Consider the following 24989-nt stretch of genomic DNA (forward strand, 5'->3'; position numbering starts at 1 on the left):
GCTGCGTGCTTCATCAAAATACGTCCGTGGTGACCAAGGAGAGCTATAGTTCCGTGAGGTGTTCAAGAACCCAACGGTTTTTGTAACACTTCTGGATGCTCGTTATGTCCCAAAATTATCACTTCCGTCAATTAATGAGCAAACCAAACGGCGAATTAATCAATTAAGAAATGTAATAAGTTTTATCTACATGTAGAATAACTTGAAAAAAAATAAATACCGACATATAAGCATAAAAATGTGAATAGTTTCTTTAAGAGTAGCAGAATAATTGTCTGATGGTGAAAAAGTAATAAAACAGTGGAAAAACTGGTGGTTACATCACATCCTTACGTTGCACAGGTGATGTCAGCTTCTAAAGTCAAGGGTTCAGGACATCTCATAATAATCATACCGCTCCAGCTTGATGAGGGAACGTTGTACAGTGTGTGTAGGTGCTGAGAAACAGCAACATCAGCAAGCTTTTACAAATCATATCTTCTGTAACACCTGGAAAATTGGTGACAGCTATTTCAGTCTCCCAAAGTAAAACGGTTACTACTTCATTATGACTTATTTCATTTGAAATATTTAATTACCTAACATCTTCGTCAATTACCAGGATTGTGACACTAGTGACACAAAGTGCGAAGTCGAACGTAAGCAGTACATATCCGCAACCTGCAGGTGGCGCTAATAGATTGGCGCCACAGGGACTCATCGGGTGTCAGGTATCTGATGACGGACGAGCAAAGAGGAAGGAACCAGAAGAATACCTGCAGGTGTCTATCAACATACTTCTGTGGTCAGATATCAAAAGAGTTGTAAGCACCGCATCTCATCACGATGATGATGACACAGTCACATGGAGCTTTTACAAATATTTCAATTTGGAATACATTCCTGTTATTCAATATGGAACTGAAAATTTCATTAGTCTGTAATACCAACCTGTGGCTTGATCAAATAATAATCATAAAAGAGGAAGTCCCCGAAAGAATCACCTTGGGATTATATTGACTTTCCATCTGAGTTGGTATCACCTGGAGCTTCCTCTGTCGAATCATCAGTTTCAAGTCCTATCCTAAAGGCAAGCAAAACCTATATTCTGCTCAATTCTCCTCCAGATTCTATACAGTACAAGCATGCAAACAGTACAATTTAAAAAACTGCAAATAAATAAAAAATGAGGCAACCAAACACAGGGTCATTTTATTCCATTTATTTTTCTAATCTTACTTTCACTGCTTACCTTTAAATTTTTCTCTTTTTACAATGACTGAAATTATATTTCCCCAGTAACAATTAGGATTAGATCATTTTGGGGATCTTCAAAAATAATATACAGCTGTAACCAATACTGTTATAATTTATACATTTATCTTTGAAAATAGGAATAAATTTAAACTTTCTCTTTTCTACAATATTCTCTTTTTATCTTCCCATGTCACATAATGGCAAGCCATGCACTACCACAGTAGTGATGTTTGTGCCTTGGGCAAACTTTCTTTGGACACTGGAAGTGAGCGTGAAAGAGAGAGAGAGAAGAAAGTTCACAAAAATGACAATTCATATTTACAGTTTAGGTTTCATCATTATAATTTAACAAACTGACAGTCACGTGGTCAGTGCTTTCCCCAGGGCTCATCGTCAGGTTAGTTTAGAGGCAAAGTTTGAGACACAGAGGCACAGTGTTTAGACTAGCAGGCCAGTTTTTCTTTTTTCTTTAAGGGCAAGCTCAGAGTCTGCTGATTTCTGATTTGTTAGAACAGGAAAATGTTACCAAAAGCATGATCACGGACCCTGATAGAGAAATTGATCTGTTTAAGTTCAAACATCTGTCTTTGGTCATTTTGAAAGCAGAATTTCTGGATGTGGTTAAAGTGCAATCGCCTTCAGCTCTGCTAAAAGGGAATGTTTTGTCAGCTCTGTGGTCTCACTGTCTGTTTATTCTGTTGCCAGTCCCCAGACTCTCAAAACCAGACACTAAGATTTGAAGCAGGGAGAGAAATACATGTAGTATAGCCTGCTGTGTTCAAGTGTCATCCCATTTTCCTCTTTGTAATGCAAAAAAAAAAAAATCACTACTATAGAGAATGAAGTATTAAATCTGTTGGGGCAAACCTCCAGTCACACTAAAAAGGCAGGAAGCTGAACTCAGCAAGCCTGTAATGAGGTTTTAGCTGTCATGTGTCGACATTATGAGGTCTCACAGCCTACAACTCCACTCATAGAAATTTTAGCATTTGATTTGTCAGTCAAAACACAGGTCTGGATCAGATATACAATAAAAAATAGGTGTTTCCATGCAGGACCTGGCTCCATCTGGGAAGACAACAGTAGAAACTGCAGACTCTGCCATACATTGAAAACCCTGAAGAGGTCACAGCAACATCAGCGTTATGGAAGAGTGCGATGACCCCAACAAACGACCATTCAAGAGCAGGTCACATTCAAGCTTTCGCACGCGGTGGTGAGTCACCCAAAGATAACACAGCTTTGCTCTGAACATATCCCGTAACTTAATTCATTCTCCCGCAGTCCCCCCCCCCCCTTTGTGAATTCAAAAATGTACAAACGTATTTTCAGCAGAACAGATCACAGAGTGTGTGTTGTCGTTTGTGTCAAATGATGAATAAATATCTGCATGTTATTTAAAACGAAAAAAAAACGGATACTGTACACGCTACATGCTAGAGAAGAATACAGGCAGCTGTCTCTCAGCATAAGACGAGAAGAAGAAATGTTCTTTTCTTTCGACTATAAAAATACCTAGAATCTAGAATGAGTGTAGAAAAAACTTTACATGTACAAGTCATTTACATCCAAGGCCATATTTCCATGGAGTGGCAGGTGAAGAAGAGTGGTGAGACAGAGGTGAACAGGGTGAAAAACAGCAATTCTTCTTAGCATATTGGTGTCGTGCCTCCTCCGACTACCCTTCAACTTTAATCCATCAAGACGTCCGGTAGGTGAATCTGACGCTTGTGTCCAGTTTCTGAGTCAGAAAGAAATGTCCAGATATATTTGAGATGGCTGCACAGCACCGATGAGCACGGCATCAGTCCAAAATCAGTCCGTACGGCTTCGAAAAAGCAGATGTTGTGGAAATAAAGCGCAGGTTTGTTTCATCTGCCCTCCACCAATGTCCACTTTCTTGCCAAGTGTTATTGCTACCAAAGTCTCCCACGTCTCTTCGGTATTATATCTGGTCTGGAAAAAGATCAAACTGGCCAACAGCCAGAAAAAAAGCTCATAGGAACTCCTGATGGCTGAAAAAATACACTATGCAAATGAAAATTAAACTCATTTTAAGACATGGCTGCAAGTTCTCGTAGTAGTCTTGAGTATCTCCAATTCAATATGGCATTAAACTAAGTGTGATGTGTTTTTCTTCCATAGCGTGAGTGGGATGCAGCCCACGCCAGTCCCGACTCTGCTGGCATGTCAGTAGCAACAAATCCCGCACGCCATCATCTTCATACGGGCTTCAAAACTATCTTCATTTATGATTTGATCCCTTCAAAATAAACCTTTTGTTTTTCTATCAACAAAACAATAATGAAATCAAAACAAAACGTAGTGCAAAGTACAACCATTTGATTATTCACGTACAACTTGTCATATGTCAAGATTTTTACTGACAATAAATCACTTGTGCAACAACAACAAAAAAAAAAAAAGAGGGGGGGGGGGGTCTGTTACCTGGATTAATTTGCTCCCCATCACTTTCACTCAGCAAGAGAACACTGGGCTCAGGTGGGCTGTGCTTCAAAAACACTACACTCCGATTCCCAGGATCACTCCTCAGTTTCCCTTCATGCTTAGTTCAAGTGTTTGGAGAGTTTACAAAGTGAGCCTGTGAGCACGAGCAGGTTAAATGTGATCAGTTACAGCACCCGGTCTACACTTCGTGAGATATGTTTCAGTTATCTAATATTTGTGCCAGGGAGTGATGGGAAATGTAGTGTTTTTGGAGGTTTCCAGTCCACCTGAGCTCCAGGGACCCTGTTTCATTGTAAGAAAAAAAAAATTAAATAAAAAAAAGAGATGAGGCAAATCAGAACCACCCAGTTCCTTCATTTGGGACGCCGAAGCTTATATTACTTCTCCTAGTGTCACCGAGCGTTTTTGAAAACGTTAATGTAACACGGAGAGAAAAAAAGAAAGAAAGAAAAAGGTCAAACACTACATACACATAAACACACACGAAACCCTCCGGGCATTTCTCATCCTGGACCCCGAGAAACGTCCCTCACTTGGGTTCACTGGAAAGACAGTCGGGTAAAGGACAGAGCACACTGCTACGGGGACTGGTAGGCAGCACAGCAAGCTCTAAACGCACTAAAACACAAAGTGAAAAGAGAAGTCGCCACTCTGATCTCCCGACCCGCGCTTCATACGGCGACGAAAACACGTTTCAGCCTGGTTCGGGAGATCACAGCCCGACATACGCACCACCGCCGTCCCAGCAACACTCCACTGACTGAACAGAGGCATGTACGGTACCTAGAATTAATGAATACCTTTGATCACCTTCCATTTAAGGCCTTTCGGTACTGTGTAATTGTCCGATCGTTTGTCGTAGCTCGGTCAAACACTGACACTTTGCTTCCGGAAAGGGACGGGAAGTTTTTCTACTCTTTGTGATACCGACCTCTTGTGCACGTTCACTCACGAGAAAGGGGGGGGGGGGGGGCACTTGGGTCCCTCTGGCCAAAAAGATGGAAGTCACCAGAACCCAAGTGTACTCACACAGGAGGGTTAACACATACACTCACAGACGAGCACAGACTCAAGGGATATCTAAGGGAAAACTGCTTAGCCATGGACTTCTTAGAAATCTCAAATTCTTCTTTTCTGGGGGAGGGGAGTCGAGTGCGTTGCTGTTTTCCTACCAAAATGACGTCAGAATATTTTTTTTACATCCTCTATCGGTATTTTTAACAGCCTGAGGAGTCACCGTGTGTGGCTGCATCATGTCTATTTGACCTCTAGGATGGAGGGGTTGGACTCCATGATGGCCACGATGATTTTGTCAATGTAGTCCTGGAGCCTGTAGTTGATCTCCTCCTGTTTGTGGATAGCCTCCATCAACTGGAAACAGAGAAAGGGAAGTCAGTGGAGATTACAAAAAAAAAAACAAAACACTCTGCCGAGAAATGAGTTTTACAACATCTTTTCTAAACCCACCTCTGTGCGAGACACGGAGTTGATCTCCGCTGCCAGCGAGTCGGAGAAGGAGGCCGACATCAAGTTCTTGGCTCCCTGGATGCTCAGGTTGATGATCTGGCCGTTCAACTCGTCATTCTGCTCCTTCAGGCTACGGTTGTCCTGGAGAGGTTAGGTCAAACGGGAATGCATCATAAAAATAGTACAGGCCGGATCCTAAATTCTTCCGTTCATCCATTTCAAAAGCAGTCTGCAGTCTTGCATCGAATGACTGAGGAGGCAGAAAATGGCTCAGAGCGTGGGCGCTACCTGTTTGAGCCGTCTGATCTCTTGCTCCAGCTCGGCTTCGCGGGTGCGGGTCTGATATTCTTGCAGCCCCGCTCCGGGTGTGCGCCCTCTCTTTGCTTCGGCCTCCAGCTTGTACAGCTGTAGATGCTCGAGCTGTTTACGCAAGTCTTCGATGAGCTGTGGTCCAAACAAATCAAGCATCGGTGAGGAAAAATCTTTGGGGATGCTAGAGTGACATACAGCAGTGATGTTGTCTAACTCAAAGCTGTATAGTGTTTTGTACGCAGAACACTGTTTATTTTGTACATAGTAAACGCAGCCCCACCTCCTGAGTGCACTCCTTCTCCTTCAGACTCTGGTGGTGCTCGTGGCTCAACTTGTCAGCCATCTTCCTGCGGGACTCCGTCTCGTCCTGCAGCCTGTCCGTCATGGACTCTGTCTCGTCCTGCAGCTTCCTCTTTTCCTGAAAAATAAATAGGCAGGAATAAAGAGGAGCGTTAAGACTGGCGAGAAAGATTGCAGCAGGAGCACGAGGGAGACAAGACAAACCAGGAGATGTGATGTTAGTGCCCTCACCTCCTCTAGTCTCTCGATGTTTGCTCGAAGACAAGGGACACATGACCTCAGCTCGCTGTTCTCCTCATCCAGCTGCTGCAGCCTGAGAAGCAAACACAAATCCTTTAGACAGACAGTACAAGCACAAATTAACATCTACACTCTTTGTTGATAGTAAACAACGCTATCTCACAGAAAAAACAGCTTACATTCAGTGGCAGAGTAGTGCCAGAGGGTGGCAGTGTTGTGCCACGATTCCTCCAACAAGCAACATGCCAACTACTGGTGTTACAATGATGGTGTGTTTTTAATATAACATTAAGTCTAACACAACAAACAGACCAATATACAGTTAAAATTATCACAAAGTATGGAAAACATCTACTACAATTAGATCTTTTTTTTGTGTAAACACTGGGGCCAAATTGTTTTTAATAAACCAGGAGGTATGTGCAAATCTTATACCAACCATAAATCAATCTGTTGAACAGTCAATAAATATATTTGGAATTTTCCTTTTTTCATTTGCTCACCTGGCCTGCAGGTTTTCCAGCTCCAGCCCCCTCTCCCTCTCCAGCTTGATCAGGGCGTCCTTGTGACGGCGAGTCTCTTGCTGTAGCTGCTCGTCGGCTTGGAGCTCCTGCTCCTTCAGCTGCTCCTCCAAGGCATTGGCCCGGTGCACCAGCTGGAGGTTCTCCTGGCGCAGCCGCGTATGCTGCTCCCCTGATGCCTCTGACTCTTTTTCCAGCTCCGCCACTCGACGCTCAAGGAGGAGCACCTGGGAAAGGTTGATGTTCCGTGGTTAGCGGCACAGGAATTGTTGTAAGAGTGATCAACAATGATGCATTTGACAGCAGTACTTAAGTATCTATCAATGTAACTGCTTTTCCTTCTTCCTTTAGCAGCTACTGTAACAGGTGAAACTGTGGCAGCTCACAGGTGTGAATATGTGCAACCAGAGGGATGTGAAAGATCATCAGTCACCTTCCTTGACACATGAGCCCTCACCTTGTCTGTGATGTCGTTGTCAGCGAGCTCCAGGATGTCCCGCGTTAAGTCGCTCATAGTATCCAGAGTCATGGAGCTGTTCTGGAGGAGGTGTCTGCATTGGGAGAGGGAAAATTCAACTCGACTGTCCCTGGAGCCAGTTTGATAAATTGCTATTTCCTTATGCCAAACATAAACTCTCCGTTACAATCACATGAGAAATACGAACCCTTCGGAGCCAACTATTTAGCTTACCTTGCTACTTTCTTGCTGGACAGCCTCTTGCCAGCGCTGGATGGGGAGACAAAAACAGGAAAATGGTCAGGAAGAGAAAGGGGATAAAGGAAAGAGACACTATCTCCTGCTATTCGTCCTATCCACCTCCCATCCCTCTCTCCACTAGCACAGGAGCCCCACAGACAAAAGGGCATGTTGATGTGGGTCATTACGGAAAAATCACTGGGTTTTTCTTCAAACTAAAGCTACAAGATATTCACACATCACAGCAATCTAACACAAACACAGCAGCATATATCAAAAGTGCTGACCCAGGGTCAGTTTTGCCTGACTGACAGGCACCATTACAGAAACTTAACAAAACCTGAAGGGAGTTTTATACATTTCTTAATTCCTCTTTAATTCATTATAGTGAATTCTAAAGTCCTGCATCTCAAATTCAGTAGTTGAACAGATCAACAATGATGGTATTGGTATTGGTATTACTAAGTTTCTGTAATAAAGCCACTGGTAAGTAATCCTGGATCAGCACGTCTGTTCCAGTAAAAGGCAGGTTCTTTGAAAAGCTGTACTACCAGCAGTCGTTCTGCAACAACTCAAATGAAGCATGAAGACAATGGCATGAAGAACCAAAAATGCTGAAAATAGACACCACTCACCTGCGATACCTGGGGGTTACTGTTTCATGTGCAAACAATCTATTAAGCTTACTTCCAGATGAGCAAAATGTTTGAACGTATGAATGACAAATCAGAGTTTGTACATATGGTAAAAATGGGAAGGAGTTGGCTACCGCCACCTAAAGAGTGCACTGTAGCCACTGAAATGCCTTGAATGATTTTTTTTCCATCAAAAAATGCTAAATATTAACACACCGCAACTCAAAACACAAGAAGTGGGTGCAGATGAAAAAGACTGAGAACGGCGTGAGGTAAGATGGGCTTGAAGCAGACCCACACAATGCACCATAATGTGTGTGTGCGAAAGTACAATCTGTGACATAACACGCACCATGTTGTTGCAAGTCCAACACAGCATGAGCACATTATGAGAACATGCATGATACTGTATCTAATCAGCACTGCAAACACATTCACACAGCCTACAGTCGGAGCGGGTTGTGAATGACGTGTTACCTAGTCATCTCTAGGAAATTGAGGCGAGTGGAGAGGTCCTCGAGACGACTTATTTGTTTGTGACACTGGCTACAGAAAAAGTCCAGCGCCTCCTCCCTGAGGAAGCTCTGAAAGCAGTCAGGGAGAGGAGCAGGTGCACTGGAAAGAGGAAAACAGGGAGGAAGAGGAGGAGGAAGTGGTGAGTGATGGACAAGAAGGGGTGCACTGAGGTGGGACAGGACACCTCTGAGGGGTGCGGGGGGGGTTAGTGAAATTCACAAGAGAGTAAAGTGTGAGGGTACAGTGGGAGGGAGGTGTGAGACAGACTACAGTGTGGCTGTGGTTTGTTTTCTGGATAGTGTAAGGAAACAAAACACTTGAGGAGGAACAAAGTGTTGATGTGTCTTCATTATCGTCTATCCAACCTCAGCATCTTTGCTGTGAGCCCAAAAAAGCTGCAGAATGGTGGCAACTAATTTAAACAAACCAAAATAGCTTCAGTTCTCACGGAAACAAACAGAACACAAAGATGATTTCACTGTTTGGAGTGTGCACCCTCTCCTCACGTCACCTCTACCAGCTGATTGTTCATTCAGGGAGTGAGTCGGGTCTGAATTATGCAACGCGCTGGCACAGGTTCCTGTTTATGTAGGCACAAACGAGGCAAGGCAGACTTTGAATGAGTGTCACTTGATGGTCATATGCGCCGTCGTACCGAGCTGCTTTCTCCTGACGCCGTGAAGGACGACTTTGTTAAATCATGCCTACGGTGAAGTGCGTCTCTGTAGAACAGAGGCAACTCGACAGAGTGTGCGCGTTGTCAAAGTGCTGTAATATGTAGATGGATAAACGTGGGGGTGTGCGTAGGCAGCACTGCTACATGCGCCAACAATGAGCATGATTGGCTCAAAACACAGTGACGCATTCGCACTGAGTGGGTGAAGTTTGTGGGATGCAGTTTGTTTTTGTGTGCGTGTGATTTTTTTTTTAACCACCATGCAGATTTCTGTACAACTTGTACGCCATGTAATGTAAACTTACTGAACTTACTTTATTTTCAATGATTATTTGAGGATGCATGATTAACCTGTATGTGTTTTATCCGTTTGTGTATCCTTTTGCCACTTTCTGTTACAATGACAGCATCATATTTAAGTCAAGTAGCTTTAGCAACTTCAATTGATTTAAAAAAAAATCCTAAAATTCATTATCACTATTCCTGCCCATCTAGTTAGACTTCTTTGCGTGTTGTCAATGAACTACAAAAACTTGGCAGTTAACAGTTAGGGCTTCCTGGCCAGGCAAATCATGGAAATATCACACAAGTGAGAATTACGCATTATCCGCCTTTGGGTTTCTGATGAAAACAGGAGGAGGGAAGAAAAATATGACTACAATAGAGGCGTCACCACAGATGAATGGTGCCATAGAGAGGAGTGTTTGTGTGTGTGTGTGTTTGTAAATCTGGCTGTATTTTGGTGTTTGGTGGACACCTTGTGCTGCTTAAGTCAACTTGTATCAGTATTACTGCAGCCCAGAGGCAAAGCTTCTAAGATGCTCCTTAAGATGTCTGAACTAAACATCCACCTTCTGCCTGTCCCAGAAGGATTGGCAACAGACGCAACCCTTAAGACATAAGACAGCGTAAGTTTGAAACCTTTACTCAAACTATTTGTGAGAGGAAGCAAAATCTTTGAACAGAATTTAGGCTAAGATGCACATTTTTAATAACTTAGAAACAGTGAGAGTAAGACTAACAGAATGAACTTTGTATACACTTCATTTATCTCGCCCTTGACCAGAAAAGGAGGCAGATAAGTGCAAGAAGGACAAAGGACGTCTCCAGAAAGCGCTTATCTACGTCTGACCTCAGTGTCTTTGTTGAAAGAGAAACATTTTCTCTGAAGAATGTAAATAGGGGCATTTAAACCTGAGAATGTAACAGTCTCACACCTCTTATCAGAAAGGGTTGATACAAGACAAAGCTGACAGCCTGGTGAAAATTATATTAATATTCGCAGCAGTTAATCCTCAGGCTGGCTACATTCCAACACTGCCTTGTCACTTAACGTTTCACCGTGTCTCTGGTTTTAGATGTGTAGGGAAGACAAGCTCATACCTGGGTGAGAGCAGTGAGGAGCCATTGACCTGCTCAGGGGGCTGCACGAGAGGGGAGTTCGTCCCCTCCACGCTGCTCTCCAGGAGCAACTCTGAAGTATTACTCTCCCCAAAGTCCTCGAAGTGCTCCTCCTCTCCACCAATTACTGTCGCCAAGCTGGGTTGGTGGTTGTGGAGCTCGGAGTTCAGGGAAAACCTGAGAGGCACAGAAGAATGGATTACTGTTAGAGTGTGTGTGTGTGCGTGTGTGTGTGCTCACTTGTGTGCACAACAGCGTCGTTGGGTAGGTTAAAAATGGATGTGCGTCTGCGTATACAAAGCCACATAACCCTCTATTTCAGAAACCACAATCTCAGCCAAACCAAACAAGGTCCATCTTTTGACTCCATTCAAAGAAAACAGACATGCTTCAGCAATAGCAACTTGGTAACGAGTTCAAAAAAGGCTGGCAAAAGGTTTGTGTGTTGGATCCAGAAGCCTGGAAATGACTACAGCCGACTATAAATCCCAAACAAGCACAATTAATCTTGCCCCCGCAAGAGCGGCAATCTGGACAAGTTCGACGATCACTTGTCTTCAAAGGTAATCTGTTAATTCACATTAATCCCAAAGGCTGCTTTGGCTGAAACAAAATGTCTTGTGCCCCGCTGGTGATGCACAACATGATGGGAACACTGGAGACATGTGAGAGGGACCTTCATGTAGATGGATGTGGGTCAAGCTTAAGGCACGTCTTTAACGGCGCTGACAGAAGGGGGCTGTGGCTTTGGCTTTCAGAATTGAAAACGACTGAGTGGCCGTAGAAGTCTGTGCCGTGATTGTGACGGAGTTACAAGAGTTTCAGAAAAGAAACTCTCTGATCTTCTCTTCACAGGAAAGCTGGTCTTTCCTGCTGTCCGACAGGATATGCTAGATGTCTTAAACACACACAGGACCAGGATGTCCAAATCAGCAGAAAAGCTTGCTATCTCAGCATACAATGACAGAGCCCAACAAAAATGACCTTCATCCAATTTGAAGCAAATGACACTTTCAACACTCTTCAGTCTCTTTTAACAATGCAACAATGCAACTTCAGCTGCAGCAATGCCCTGTGCATGCATCGGGCTTGAATGATTAAACAGTAACACAACCAATTTTGCAGTCACTTACCCTTTACTCAGGCTCTTACTACTCGGCCCCATATTGAGGTCCCTCGCACAGAGGGACGGTGAAGAGAGAGAACGCATCTTTAAACGGCCTCCACTGCCCTGGCGTGACAGCCGTGGAGCAACTGGAGTTAAAACCCCCGACAACCAGAGTGGAATCCTGAAGTTTCGCAGGTTACACCGATTTAAAACAAAAAAATAACACGACTCTAGTGTTCGGAGGAAAAAACAAAAGGTCTGCCTTTGTGAACGGCCAAGTCTGCGGTCCTAATGAGCTGCCAATCCACAGCGCCGCATGACTGATGTTGCATCGTCTGTGCCACCCAACAGACTTGAGGCTGTACCAGGAAGGGTTGACTGTGAGTGGGTTAATCAGATTTGAGGCTAAGCAACGGTCAACAGACAGTCCTGCTGACCGGCCGAGGGCCAAATGTGTGTGGGGACACGGGTAGGACAGAGGAGGGTGGAGGGAGGCTAATCCTGTTAGATTCTTAATCCCCAGTCCAGTGCATATACTTCTACCCTGAATATGGCTAGAGGTAGCCAGGCTAACCAGGCTGCAGAATCTCAGTTTACTTCCTGACCTTTCAGTTGCATTTACTCACAGTCAATGTTAAATCAGTGTACGTACAAACAGTACGAACAACTTTAGTTGTACATCAAGCAAGAATGAGAAAGAATTTCACTTCACAAACTTCATCAATTAGTGTCCTCAGTTCCTATACGCCTACTGAGTGATAAAAGAAAAGCTGCTGTAACACAGTGGTAAACATGCCCCAGTACAAACTTCTTTGGAACGCATTGCAAGCTTCAACTTCAGAATGAGTGTATATTTACAAAAATCAAAAGGTTTCTAAGTTTGAACATTAAATATCTTGTGTACTCGTACTGACATCATCCCAACTTTTTTTGGAATCAGAGTTTGATCTGATCTGTTTTTGACTTTGAAAACATCTTAAATGTTTGGGCATGAGAGACATGAGCATAGTTTTCATATGAACTCATTTCCACCACAGACTGTGAAGATACACACTTGCGTGATTATGTCGCTTAATCAAGAACGCGCTTTATTCCGGGAGGTGAGTTAGCCACGACTTTCCGAATTTTTGGTAAACAGGCTGAAATGAAAGAATATAAAGGTCATGGGGCTGTACAGCATGAGTGTTAGGTTCCCGTCAGCAGCGGATTTAACAGGGTGATGGTATGAGTAAGTGGAGGGGATTCAGATTAGCCCATGCCAAAGAAAGAAAAAAGGGAAAACAACAAAAAAAGAGCCGACTCAACACTTCCTGGAATTCAAGGCTCAATCATGGAATGGGAAGTCTAAACACATCCACGTCAAGCCGACCACTCCAGTCCATCATCCAGCCGGACAGACCGGTCACAGAGTCAGCAGATGAGGCCTCATTCCTCTGCACTTCCTTCCTTGTTTTTGCCCTAAATACCATATCAACAAGAACCTTCATGTGCAGACATATAGACCTCATCTGCAGCCACTACCTGCCTTTAACAATAAGCCCGAATGGATCCATTTCAGATAAGTAATATTCCTTTACCAATCAAAAGAAACTGAGTCCATGATCAGGGTTTGAGAGGCACTTTGTTACTATCTTTCTGGTCCAAAATCACTCACTAGTGTGCTTATCAATGCCACATATTACAAATGTAGTTTACTGTGGTGTGGGTTAACAGTATTTATTGGGAGAAAAAAAAACAGGTACCAAGGGGCATGTCTTTCAAGTACATTCACATACAGCAGCAGAAGGAGCTTCCCTGTAACAACAAAACCAGCTGAGCTTGTGTCACAGTACGATAATGTTATGTCTGGCTATGTGAGACGACAAAAAGAGCAACGTGAAAAAAAAAAACAACGTACCCACATCCAGCCTACTACTCTTGTTATTTCATTGCCTTCAAAGGAGGCTTAACGTTCACACATGTTGTCTCGACTGTCCCTCAATATTAAATACGCCAACATTGCTCTCGTGTGGGGCTACAATAGATGCTACTACCACATTAGCTGTGGAACGTACCAATGCCAAATGCAACAGGCTAGCCAACATAAACAGTTCAGCGACATAAAAATGTCAAAACTTACAGGCCCTAAGTTTGAGGTATTGATGCATCCTTGAGCTTCAGTTCTATAGCAAATCCTGCTTTGCATTGGCCCTCAAAGCAGTCTGAACTAAAACGATTAGTGCACACATACAGCCTCAGTTGTTGTTTTTGTTGTTATTCTAAAAAACTAACATATCAAATATTATAAATATTATAAGGAAAGAATAAAAGAATTCAACTCAAGTCTAAAGACAAAATTGAAGTCGCCGTGACCAAAGCACGAATAGAACTCAAGTGGTTCCTGAAAAACACACCAGGCTACAGAAAGGACATGAAAAATATCTCACCTACTGTGATCATTTACAGTTTATGCCATAAACCGAGAATTCAGAGAAGATGAGCGGTCTCTTTTCGGCCGACACAAAGTACCATCCACTCAAACGTACTGACTCGGGTAAGAATGGTGGAAGGGTTTTCTGTGCTCAAGGTCTCTGGCGCTCACACTGTGCACATTTCAAGTTATCTCTGAATGAGCTTTCCTGTTCAGCCGTATGGAAAACATCAACAGTCAACGTCCCTGCTGACTATGTGAAGTGTTGCCTCAAGCTGCCTCTGACTATACGTGGTGCACAAGTACGTGAGGAGCTATTTAATTGACAAATGAGAAGAAAAAAGAGGAAACCAAACATAGAAGAACACTAAGATACTGCATGTTTGACTGACTTCCTTCACACTGGTATATTTAAGGCGTGAGCTCAATCAAGTGGTGGCTGTGTCCTGCCTGTCTGGTGACCCAAATAGAGCCCAAGTGATCCAGCATTGGACATGCAAGACTTGTAAGCCACGTGATCTGTGTGAAAGGTCAGTGCAGGGCAGCTCCAGGACTAACCCTTAGCTGGAGATCTGAGGCACATTTATGGCAAATTCTGCAGCCAGCAGCAATTACGGACAGCATTATGACCTTGACCTGGTTCTCATAACAAGCGGATTACAACTGTTGATGTATGACAGAAGTCACTAACCTTCTCAGCTTCAAACACAAAGCAGAGGGCGTACAACCCTCTGAGTCTTGCCCCGTCCTTGCTTGTGAAAGGTTTTGTATGTGGCCAAGAGTGAAATTTATCCCAACCTGTTTCCGCCATCTTCAGGGTCGTGCAGTGTGGCCTCAATGCCGCTGTCCGTCTCCACATCCTCATGCATCTCGGGCGGTACCAGGGCCCCCGTGTCCTCATCTGTGAACGTCTCACATTCACTGTAAGTGCTCTCGGAGCCCAGGTACGCACTGTCAGTCACCTCATTTTGCTGCAGTAACAGAAACGGAACAAGAATAAACACATTATGCCCATCAAGCAGTAAAAACACAAATCCATACTGACCTGACCATTCGTGGCAACAACAGGGAATAAATATGAACGGAACTGAATATATACAAACTACAGTGAATCAGAATCAGTTTTATTGGCCAAGAATGTGTACAGATAGAAGGAATTTGACTGTTGTTTTTCATTGCTCTCAATATACTTATGCTGGAATAGATAAAACAGCTGGGAAGAAGGACAACAACGCTGACAAAATAAAGAATAAATCACTGATGACCAACAGCATAAATAAAAACTCTGAGGAAAATCATAACATTGCTGCAGAAAACTTAAAGCAATGCTGCACAGACAAAGAAATAGTGCTCAGCAAGCTGTTTTCATCATTATAAAGAGTAACAGGAGTATGCATTGTGATTACTTTATGCATACTGTCTAACAATAATGACAGAACTTTTCTATAATGTCTTCCGGTGTATTTCTAATAAGGATGATTTGCAATTATGTGAAACAAAAGGCAGATAGCACACCTATAGGTGTGTGAGAAAAACAGCCATTTCAAAGATGGTCTATTTTGAATCTTCGAGTCTAGCCATCCGGTATCGACGCCAATTATGCCGACAACCAAACAAATCATAGAGCATACACAGACTTCAGAGACAGTCTGCTGTGACTCAGATGGCTGTTCCAAGCTAAACCTGCTGCACCAACACCTCTGAGCAACAAGCTCAAAACAAAATGAGCAAGCTTTAGGCTTTCCAAGTAACAAATACCAAATGCCCAGCACAAAACCCATAGATACATGCCAAAAAAAAAACCTTCTGAAGCTATTAGCAACTAGAGACACACTATCAGGTATCGCAGCTGTGAAGCAATAATGAAGGCAAGACAGGTGAGTCATGTTGGAAAGCATAACGTACCATTACAAATGAAACTTCAGGAGGAGCAGGGCCCAGAGGGCTATCCACCATGCCCAGAACCATTGTCTCTGGCTGGCCTCACTGACAGGAAAGCTGGCCTGCCATGAGAGCCTCCTGATAACTCCGACTAATGCTTCCTCACCTTCACTCTCAGAGGGAGAGAGTGCGTTTGGAAAAAAACAAAAACAAAAAAAGGAAAATACTGTAACGCCTCGTTCAGCTCCACTGGGTGGTCAAAGGGGAGGAGACAGAGGCAAAGTCCAAAGAGTAGCAGAAGTCAGCTGTAATGCTCAATCAAGCAGCCTTCTGCCCGACAGGCCTGAGTTAAAACACCAAACGATCAGCTGAGCAACTGTTTAATCTTTCCTAGCTCCTGGGAGCTTCCTGGCCCAGAGAGACAGTATTAATCATTAAGCTATGCTCTACATGTTACAGACTGTACAGTGAATGAGGGCTCCACGTCTTAACAACCTGCCATAACTGTCCGACTGTTTGCCAATAGAAAACTAACATGCTGTTAAGATATAACACTGAATGGCAGAGTGGGCGATTAATCTGTTTTGGCTGAATAATAAAAACACTGGTTATGACAAGTGGGGAGGCCACCATTATGGTTGTTATGTGGTTCTAAAATGTGAGATGGAAATGTGAAAGTCAGCAAGGGCAGAAAATATTTATTAAAGGAAAAAACGGGGTGGATGGGGCGTTGCTTTTCTCTTCTGCCAGGCCTCAGCTGAACAGCCTCACCTTGCCTGTTTTGAAAGCAAACAGGGCTAGAACAGCGCAGCCATTGAGAGAGAGGAACCCTTTTCTGCCAGAAACCCGAGGGGGAAAAACGAGGCGGCGGACACAGGTGTGGTGCCTACTTCAAACATAAACACAAACTTCCCCAAAACTCTGCTTACGGGTTCCAGTAAACAGCGAGGGCACTTTATAAATCACCGGGCCTTAAACATTGTTGGTTCGGATTCACATCGACTTTCCCGGTCATTTTCAATCCAGTTTTAATATTTAAATAAAAGACTTTGTAACCCTGAGGTGCAAACTGCATTAAAAAGTCTGCAGTTAGCTAAATCAATTACAATCATGTGTAACGAAACATAGCACAAACAACTAAACCTGAAGGAACTAACCTCGATGGATGTGGTCTAACATCTACTGAAAGATGAGTGGGTACATGAAGCCTTTCAGCAGGATCATTCAGGAACAATAAGAAAACAAGGTAGAGGAAAATCTATTTCTTAATGTACTCATTTAGACATTCAATTTAATATACAGATAATTTTACTGTAACTCTAAATACCAAAATTTCACCCTCGATTGGATGGCACTCAACAGGCTTGTGCTGATTGGCCATCGGATCACATTACAACAAATAAAAGGACAACTGATTAGTTTTTCCTTTGCCGACATTAAGATGATTTAAACTAACTTGCTCTCAGAAATAAGACGTTATAAAAATAATCTCTAGAATCTGCACTTTACTGTTCAAGTTTCTGGTGGAACAGCATGTCTGTCCACTGAGCCCCATTAATAAGCACAATTAACCAAATCATTTTAAATCCTTAATTACAAAGCAAACAACAAAGTTTGCCGTGTCTTTTCCATGGACCTGACACTTTGCATCTCTGTTATCCATATGCCTGCGCAGCAAACGTTGAAGCTCTAAGAGTAAGTAAGAGTAGTTAATGTCATGGACATGATCTGGATTGTGATATGAAAGATAATATTGCTAAAGGGAACACGATGTTGTGATATTGTCGCATTGAGCACAGACAGACCCACTTTTACACAGCTTGCAGATAAGCTGCGAAATATCCTTTGGGATATTATAAAACCCCCAATATCCAAAAATACAAGATGTTTTGTTTGTCTTTGACACTTACCCCATGTTGAACACAAGCGTATCTCTCACTCTAATCTGCACTGGCTCCATGCAGGTTCGTATCTCAGCTGTGTCACGTGGGTAACAGCAGCCTGAAGTGTTTATTTACACTTGAGGTCTGTTTTTCCGACAATACGCACATATACACAAGGCCGATGGCCAATTAAAAAAAAGCACCAAATAAATATATTTATGTACATTTTGCAACCTATGTAAAGCAGAGTGTGCTGCTTTCTGCACAGAGACAGTGACAGAAAGGGTCCATAATCCCATCATGCCTAGTGCTGGACTGAATAGTTTAAGTTTGCCGTTTTATGTTCCGGATTACAAATTCTACTTTTTGTTAGTGGTGGTTCACGGTGGTTCATGTTGGTAAATGCCTGATCTCCAATCTTGAGTAACCATGATTGGATAATATGAAAATAGGAAGAAACAATCACCCAACCCCATCAATTATAAGATATGCAAGGTCTCCATTTTCTATGTCAAACAACTTCTAACAAGGCCTTCAGTGTGTTCTGGTGCCTTGGAGCAGTCAATAAATCAAATATGACTGTATAATGCATCTCACATTGGATCTTTCTAATTAGATTTATTAGTCTCAACAGAAATCCACAGGGATGCAGTGTTTGTAAGTCTTTCAATCTAAGTATTTCAGCCAAATGCCTGACTTCATCACACTAATTGTAGTGAAGTCAGTTGATGAAGGCCATGAAATGGATTAAAGAGAGGGAAGCCATTTGCACTCTTGACTACGGTACATGGGCCTGCAATTCTAAACCACCTCAAGAGAGGGCGCTGATACTATGCAGTGTGCAGCCACTAAAACAACAGTCATAGTCCTGCGATGCCCGAAGTGCACACAATAGCAGAAACATTGAAATTTTGCAGAGGCCAGCAACAGTGATGGTTAAATATACAAGTCCCGTGCCAAGAGGAGACAGGAATTCCAGATATGCAAACCACAACTGTAAAAACACAAGTCTACACAGATGTAAAAACTCCATGCACATTCCAGCTAATTCAATATTTGTCAGAGAATACTCAAACGCCCAGCCTGCCAGATGCTATTTTGTGTCAGCCAAACCAGGTTGTTCAGTCTGTGGAGCTTTCACAGAGTGGTAATGATAGCTCTGCAAGCCACTCAGTGAATTACAGTGGGAAGAGTGAGAGTGCACAGGGAGTTCAGCCCGTGACCTCCACAGACTGAGCTTCTATGTGCGCCAATGGGAACTGACGGCACAACAACTAGCCGGAGACAGGCTAAGCCTCTTGTGTGGCGCCTCACCTCATCATACTCCTCTGGACAGCCCACAGCTCCATCCCCTGGACTGTAGTTCACACTGTAGAGCTGTGGCTCTGGACCTGCAGATATGAGCGGAAGAAGACAGGTTTAATGTGTGCAGAATAAACACAGGAAGTCAAACAGCAAAGGAGGGTCAACAAACACAAGCCTGGTGTGCACAGTACCAATGTCCATGTGCAAACAAACAGCCCTTAATGAAAAACGAAGTTTGTGCAACAGGATATATTGTTTTAAGTAAATGACTACTAATAGAATGAAAATCCATTCTTACAACGACTACCTTTCTGCTTTTCATAAAACATGCAACTGTGAAGCCATGAGCATTTTTTTTGTCTACCAAACTCACAAAGAAGATCTATGATGTGACCAGTTTCATCATCCTTCTGATAACTGGCACATGCTGGGCCTGCGAATATAAGAATTACCTGACTAATTCTACAATCACTGAATGTGAGAGTAAAATCCTTTAGTACCATTTTTAATTTCTAATCTAAATGATCATGAGCTCATATTTTAAGTATTAAACAAAGCACTTTTATCTACAGCAGTAAAAAAAAAATCCAAATGTAAATTGGATTATTTCATTTAGAAATCAAATGTTCAAGATCAGAGGAAGAAAGCATTTTAGGAGATGAATTATCTAAAAGACCTTCAGTATATTCTGTCATGTTTTTTAGATAAAATAAGTTTATCTTCATTTTGCAAAGGAATAAAAGTGACTCCCTTTTAACAGATGGTGGTACGTCTGTGTTTCACGAGCTGATATTTCTGCCTACAACGCATTTGCTCAAGTATACAATCAGCATATTTAAGGGTTTGTGTCCTAGCTGGCCTACTTTGACATATTTACAGTCAGCACTCTAAGCGTGATGTGACTGCAAACATTATGTAACTTTTACACTCGCATTACAAAGACTATTGAATGTCATGTGATAAAGGTATGGGCAAAATAAAACGATAAAAAAGGACAACAAGCAGCCCATATCCTATTCAGATTTGTCAATTGAGGCCTCTGTTGAAAGCAACTGCAGACAAGCAACGAAACCTGACACCGACCAACAAGATGGAGTCCCATGAGCCACTGCGGCTCCTGTATCTAGTAAACAGAGCTGTGAATAGCACCCTACTGAGACAAATGAACACAAACAGTGTTCTCCAAATCTGCCAGTAGACCCAAGGGGGTTTTGTGCCCCCTCGTCTTATGTAACCCAGTGCTCTTGATCACTCGCACACATGGAAGGCCATTTAAGTGAAATGAGCGTGCACCGAATGGGAGTAGAAGCTGGCTTCTGTTGGAGCAACACACCTGCAGTCCCCTGGCATAATGTCAAAATTTCAGTGGACACGGATATTTTCTAGCCCAACTTTTGTTGTTCCAGACATGCCATAGCCACTACAGGGGACAAGGCATTTCCATGGCCTGCGGGACTGTCTTTATTAAAAGGTACCCCTGCCAGTAACCAGCAGTGCAGAAATGAAATTAAACAAGAAGGTGGTTGCCATGAAGTTTATAGTGAAACTAGGGAAGTGGAAGAGCAGGTTTTGCCCCCTGATTAGAGCAAATGTAGGGGCAATCGTGGTAGAGAATATGACATGACTCTAATGTCTCTAAAAATCAATAGTTTAGCTGTAAAGTGGCTAAAAAAACAGACTCCAACTTGACAAGCGCGGTGGAATTCTGTCAGCAGTGTGTGAGTGGCTTGGGAAGTTACAGTAGAGGTCTGATCTTCACACACTAATGAGAAACTGTCTTCCAGCAGGAAATATCTGATTCATTTTCCACAGAAAATACTGAAGAGGCAGAAAAGAAGGGATAGTGTGTAACGGGGACATGGGACTGGATTCAGACCCATGACCTCATGGTTACATGAGATATACATGCATTACCACCACCAACTGTTGTTCTCACGTCACGTCCTGCTGCCCAAATCATGCTGCCTTGCAAGACATTTGGGTTCTCGCGTGATAGGCGCTAGGGATAGCTCCAGAGGTGGAAAAGGTTTTGCCAAATCTCTTTGGACATTTCTGTTTAAGTGTATATATATAGAAAATTCTTTCTTTTGACAAATGTGTCAATATACATTATTTATATATTCTCAATCTGTCTTAACAACACATTGTTGCAACTAGTGATAAGGACAGGAACACATGAAACAGAGAGGACAGGGCGAGGAGACAGGCCAGTAAATAATTTAGGTGAATAGGACTCTCTGCCCAAACCCCATCTCTCTGCCACTCCCGCTCTGAAACCTTGCCAGTAAGCCCATGTGTTCGTGCATCTCATGCTTTCCAGTGCATGACTTATTAATGGTCTGCGTAACCAGAGCTGTGCAACCCAGAAAGCCTTGGGAAAGAGTACTACCAATCAATAGGCTGCGATGACGTCACCACTACCTGTACGGTATGTCAACACAACCAGCGAGTGCTGTAAACTGCGGCAGAGCTGATACCCTTTGGAATGATGTCACTTTGGTGTGTCTAAGTCCATCGTGGACACTTCACTAACTGTTATGAGAACGGACAACGGTTCAAATTCAAAGTCAATTCCAGATTTAGATTACATTAGATTTACTGCTGAGGAGAAGCCTGAGCATCCTGGTGACACAGCTGTCAAGGCGGGCTTAATAAATTGTTCCCATTTTAGGAGGAAAATACAGCATGATTTCCGAGAGGAGTTTTTAAAAGCGTATAAAGTGGAACAGGAGAGCAGCAAAACGGTTAAAGAAAGAATAGGAGCATTTTGCATCCACTTACGAAGAATTTGGGTCAGTCTTCTGCCTTTCCTTTCAAAATCCCTCACCTCAGCTGAGCGGTGGATGTGAACATACTGTGTTGACAACAATATTAGGCGCCATGGGGAATGCAGAAAGATGGAGCCAGATGCTGGGGACTAAATGTAGGTGCAAGAATTTGCTGCTGAGGCATTTTTTTTTTTAAATCACGGCCGAACTAAGCGGGTTATCCAAAACCAAATTATAAAAATGGTATCTTACTGATGGAATACTACAGGCAGATAAAACAACATCAGTACATAACGCCATGCATCAGAGTTTGGACTTGGACTTTCTGTTGGATTCTGTTGTGGCGGGTGCCGGTCATTTGCTAAGGTTAGCAGACTCTAAAGTTAGCTAGTGTTGCACACTGTTGGTGCTGCAGGGGAGCAGAGGAGAGACATACACATATAACACATATAAAGGTCACATCCTATGGACTTTCCCAGAAAAAACATACTGAGTCCATTACATGGAAATCAGTCCACAGGTTGTTGGACGCCTGAGAAAGTCAGGAAAGGTCTAATTTTCTAAGTGACATTACATTCAGTTAACACGTCAGCAATACAAAGTGATTAATACATGTAAATGGCTTCACGTTCTTACATATTGCACCTTTAAAGGGAAAACAAGTAAAGATAAGGCTTACTTCCCACATGACAGAGCAGGCCATGAATATAAGATTAAAACCACTGTGGACACACATACACACACACGCACGCACACACACACACACACACACTGCATGCGATGACTCACCTCCATTGCTGATCGCAGAGATTCCACGGTGGAAGTCTTCAAAGCTTATAACTCCCAGGCCACTGGGATCCAAAAACTTGGTCAGATCCTTCACCTAAAAGATAAAAGCGACACACCATTCAAAACTAAGTTCATCATGGCAACATAAGAAAATCACTCTCCCATAGCTATCATTTGTTCTGCCTTGATGCTTCGAGATGATGTCATAAATGATGTAAGGGGAAGTTTTCCACACAAGGGGGTAAATGACTGGGCTGTGATGGCTGCACGCTGCAGAAAAATGAGCCAGTACTTGATCCGAACATAGCCCACATAAAGCTATAAGGAGTTCATTCTTAAGGTCATTTCACCAACAGGACAGTTTTACTGCAGAACTGAACTCCACTTCTGACCTCTAGAAGAATATCAGTTTTTGCAGACAGGGCAATAGTGAGTTTACAAGGATTTTGATGTGTACAAAGGGCACAGACGTTATTGTCTTTGCATATGACAAGAAAATAAAAGTGGAGAGGAGAGAAAAATGTTACTGTCAGCCTAACAACTGCAGAAAGTGTTTTCACCACACCGACACTTTCTTAGTAATAAATAAAAGATGGGTTGTACATTAAAAGAAATTTGAGGATAGCTCACCCGATAACAGAAAAAGTATGTTTTTCTAAATGCATGCATGTGTAGCAATACAGCCTTCTGCGCACAGGAACATTGCTGCACTCAGCTGTTAAATGGGTTACGTAATTGCGCCTACTTACTGTATATTCCTACAGTCAGTAGCCTGGCAACAGCAGAATGTGTGCTTCAGTAACTACAGGAGCTCAGGGCATAAAAAAACAAGAGTGCACCTTGGATCAACAACTTTTTTAGATCGAAAACTAATTCCTGGTGTATGTGCAATTAAATTTAATTTGATCTGTACTTGGGGAGCTTCACCTGTACAAATACCTCGCCACACTTCCCCAATTAATGTTTACTATCTTGGTATCTGGCTCCCAAAGGCCTGAGAACTAGATATGCGCCTGTATCTGCAGAATTACTGGTGGCGCCGAGCAATCAAAATCAATTAACATAAATAATAGACAAAGTCAAAAGTCATCCATCACATAATTGCACAAACCCATTATTACAGTGTAATTTCAGGCAAGTATCACTGACAAAATTAGCTGGGAGGCAGCCTGAGAGCATGTTGGGTGAGGTTTCTGTGGTTTTTGGTTGGCTTATGCCTTGAGAAAGCGAGCGCACAATGTGAACGTGGTCATTTTATCAAGACTTTCTGTGTGTGTGGCTTCTCCCGTCTCTACTTTTCATATCGGTTACACATGAAAACAAGTTGATCTGCTTAGCGATGCTGAGCTCCGACTCAGGAGGCTGAGAAGCTTGAAACTCCTAATAAACTGACTCCGACAACCCTTCTGGCTTATGATCTGGGTTTGGTGAATTAAACCCAGCTGTACTCAGTGAGTGGAGGGGAGTGGCTGATCTCACTGACACGGTGGTTAACGCTGCAAAGTTAAGTTTAGCACGTGGAATCGAGGCCCATCCTACTTCCATCTCTGCTCTGCTCAACCTTTCCATACAGTAGATTTGCTAAATACCGCAGGCTGAACAGGGTTCATTTTAGGGACTGAGCTTCTGAGAATAAATTTCGGTCTGTGGTAAGTGTTTGAATACAGCTTTTAGTTGTTCTGTGTCACAATGGAGCATCACAGTTCATATGTTCCATGCAGCTGTTAAGTGACACCTCTGCTGGGTGAGGTGAGAAAACTGACGTGTGAATGGAGAATTAACTGTCTGTGGTCTTGATTATATTTGTACATAACTGCTATAAGAAGCAGTGGATTTGTGTTAGTTATTGCCCCTGCACTGACAGACTGGGGCAGAATACTATGATAACCCATCATTGAACAGGCTGGGTGAACCAAAGGGACAGCCAAAGCAACCAAAGCAATTTAAACCCACTATACTGTGGAAACTATCCCTGGCCTACATCAGAGTTGTTAAGACTGTACAGCAGTGCCAGGCCCCTCAGGTCTTGAGAACAGATCCTGTTGGCTATTCCTAGGTCTAACCTAAAAACTAAAAGGTGAATGTGATTTCAGTTCTCTTGTACTTTGGCCAAAGAAATCTCTCTCTACAGCTGTTTAACTGGCAAAGTGTCCTCATTTAACCTTTATTAAGTCACTTACTTTTTACTTACTAACTTAATTGTTGGTGGAAGCACTGTGTTTTCAATCTATGTGCTCATTCTTGTTTAGATCTCTATTGTTTTCTTGCATGTCTCTTGTGACATGGAATACAATTACAGTTTACTGGCATGAAGTTTAGACAAGCTAAACACTCACTTACTTCTTGAAACAGTTTTATAATGGCACTTTTTTTGT

The 24989-nt window shown here is 42.8% G+C and overlaps 1 protein-coding gene across 3 annotated transcripts in view; it reads right to left on the minus strand.

Moving 5' to 3' along the window:
• Positions 1-3644: 3644 nt before the first annotated feature.
• The window catches only part of rab11fip3 (RAB11 family interacting protein 3 (class II)), a 28379-nt gene continuing 7034 nt past the window's right edge, over positions 3645-24989 (minus strand). The window contains exons 2-14 of one of the 3 annotated variants that reach the window (XM_041963164.1): positions 22615-22708; positions 19067-19143; positions 14787-14959; positions 10453-10647; positions 8355-8492; positions 7237-7272; positions 7003-7096; positions 6528-6772; positions 6016-6097; positions 5765-5902; positions 5461-5616; positions 5173-5313; positions 3645-5076 (exon numbers count right to left, since the gene is read on the minus strand). In XM_041963164.1, coding sequence (XP_041819098.1) covers positions 4963-5076; positions 5173-5313; positions 5461-5616; positions 5765-5902; positions 6016-6097; positions 6528-6772; positions 7003-7096; positions 7237-7272; positions 8355-8492; positions 10453-10647; positions 14787-14959; positions 19067-19143; positions 22615-22708 — 1683 coding nt within the window. In that variant the 3' untranslated portion in view covers positions 3645-4962. Of the gene's footprint in view, positions 5077-5172; positions 5314-5460; positions 5617-5764; positions 5903-6015; positions 6098-6527; positions 6773-7002; positions 7097-7236; positions 7273-8354; positions 8493-10452; positions 10648-14786; positions 14960-15893; positions 15998-19066; positions 19144-22614; positions 22709-24989 lie in introns of those variants that run through there. The other 2 variants (XM_041963165.1, XM_041963166.1) reach the window with 2 other exon arrangements.

Source organism: Chelmon rostratus, chromosome 21 (assembly GCF_017976325.1).
Source record: "Chelmon rostratus isolate fCheRos1 chromosome 21, fCheRos1.pri, whole genome shotgun sequence".
NCBI classification, from domain to species: Eukaryota; Metazoa; Chordata; class Actinopteri; order Chaetodontiformes; family Chaetodontidae; genus Chelmon; species Chelmon rostratus.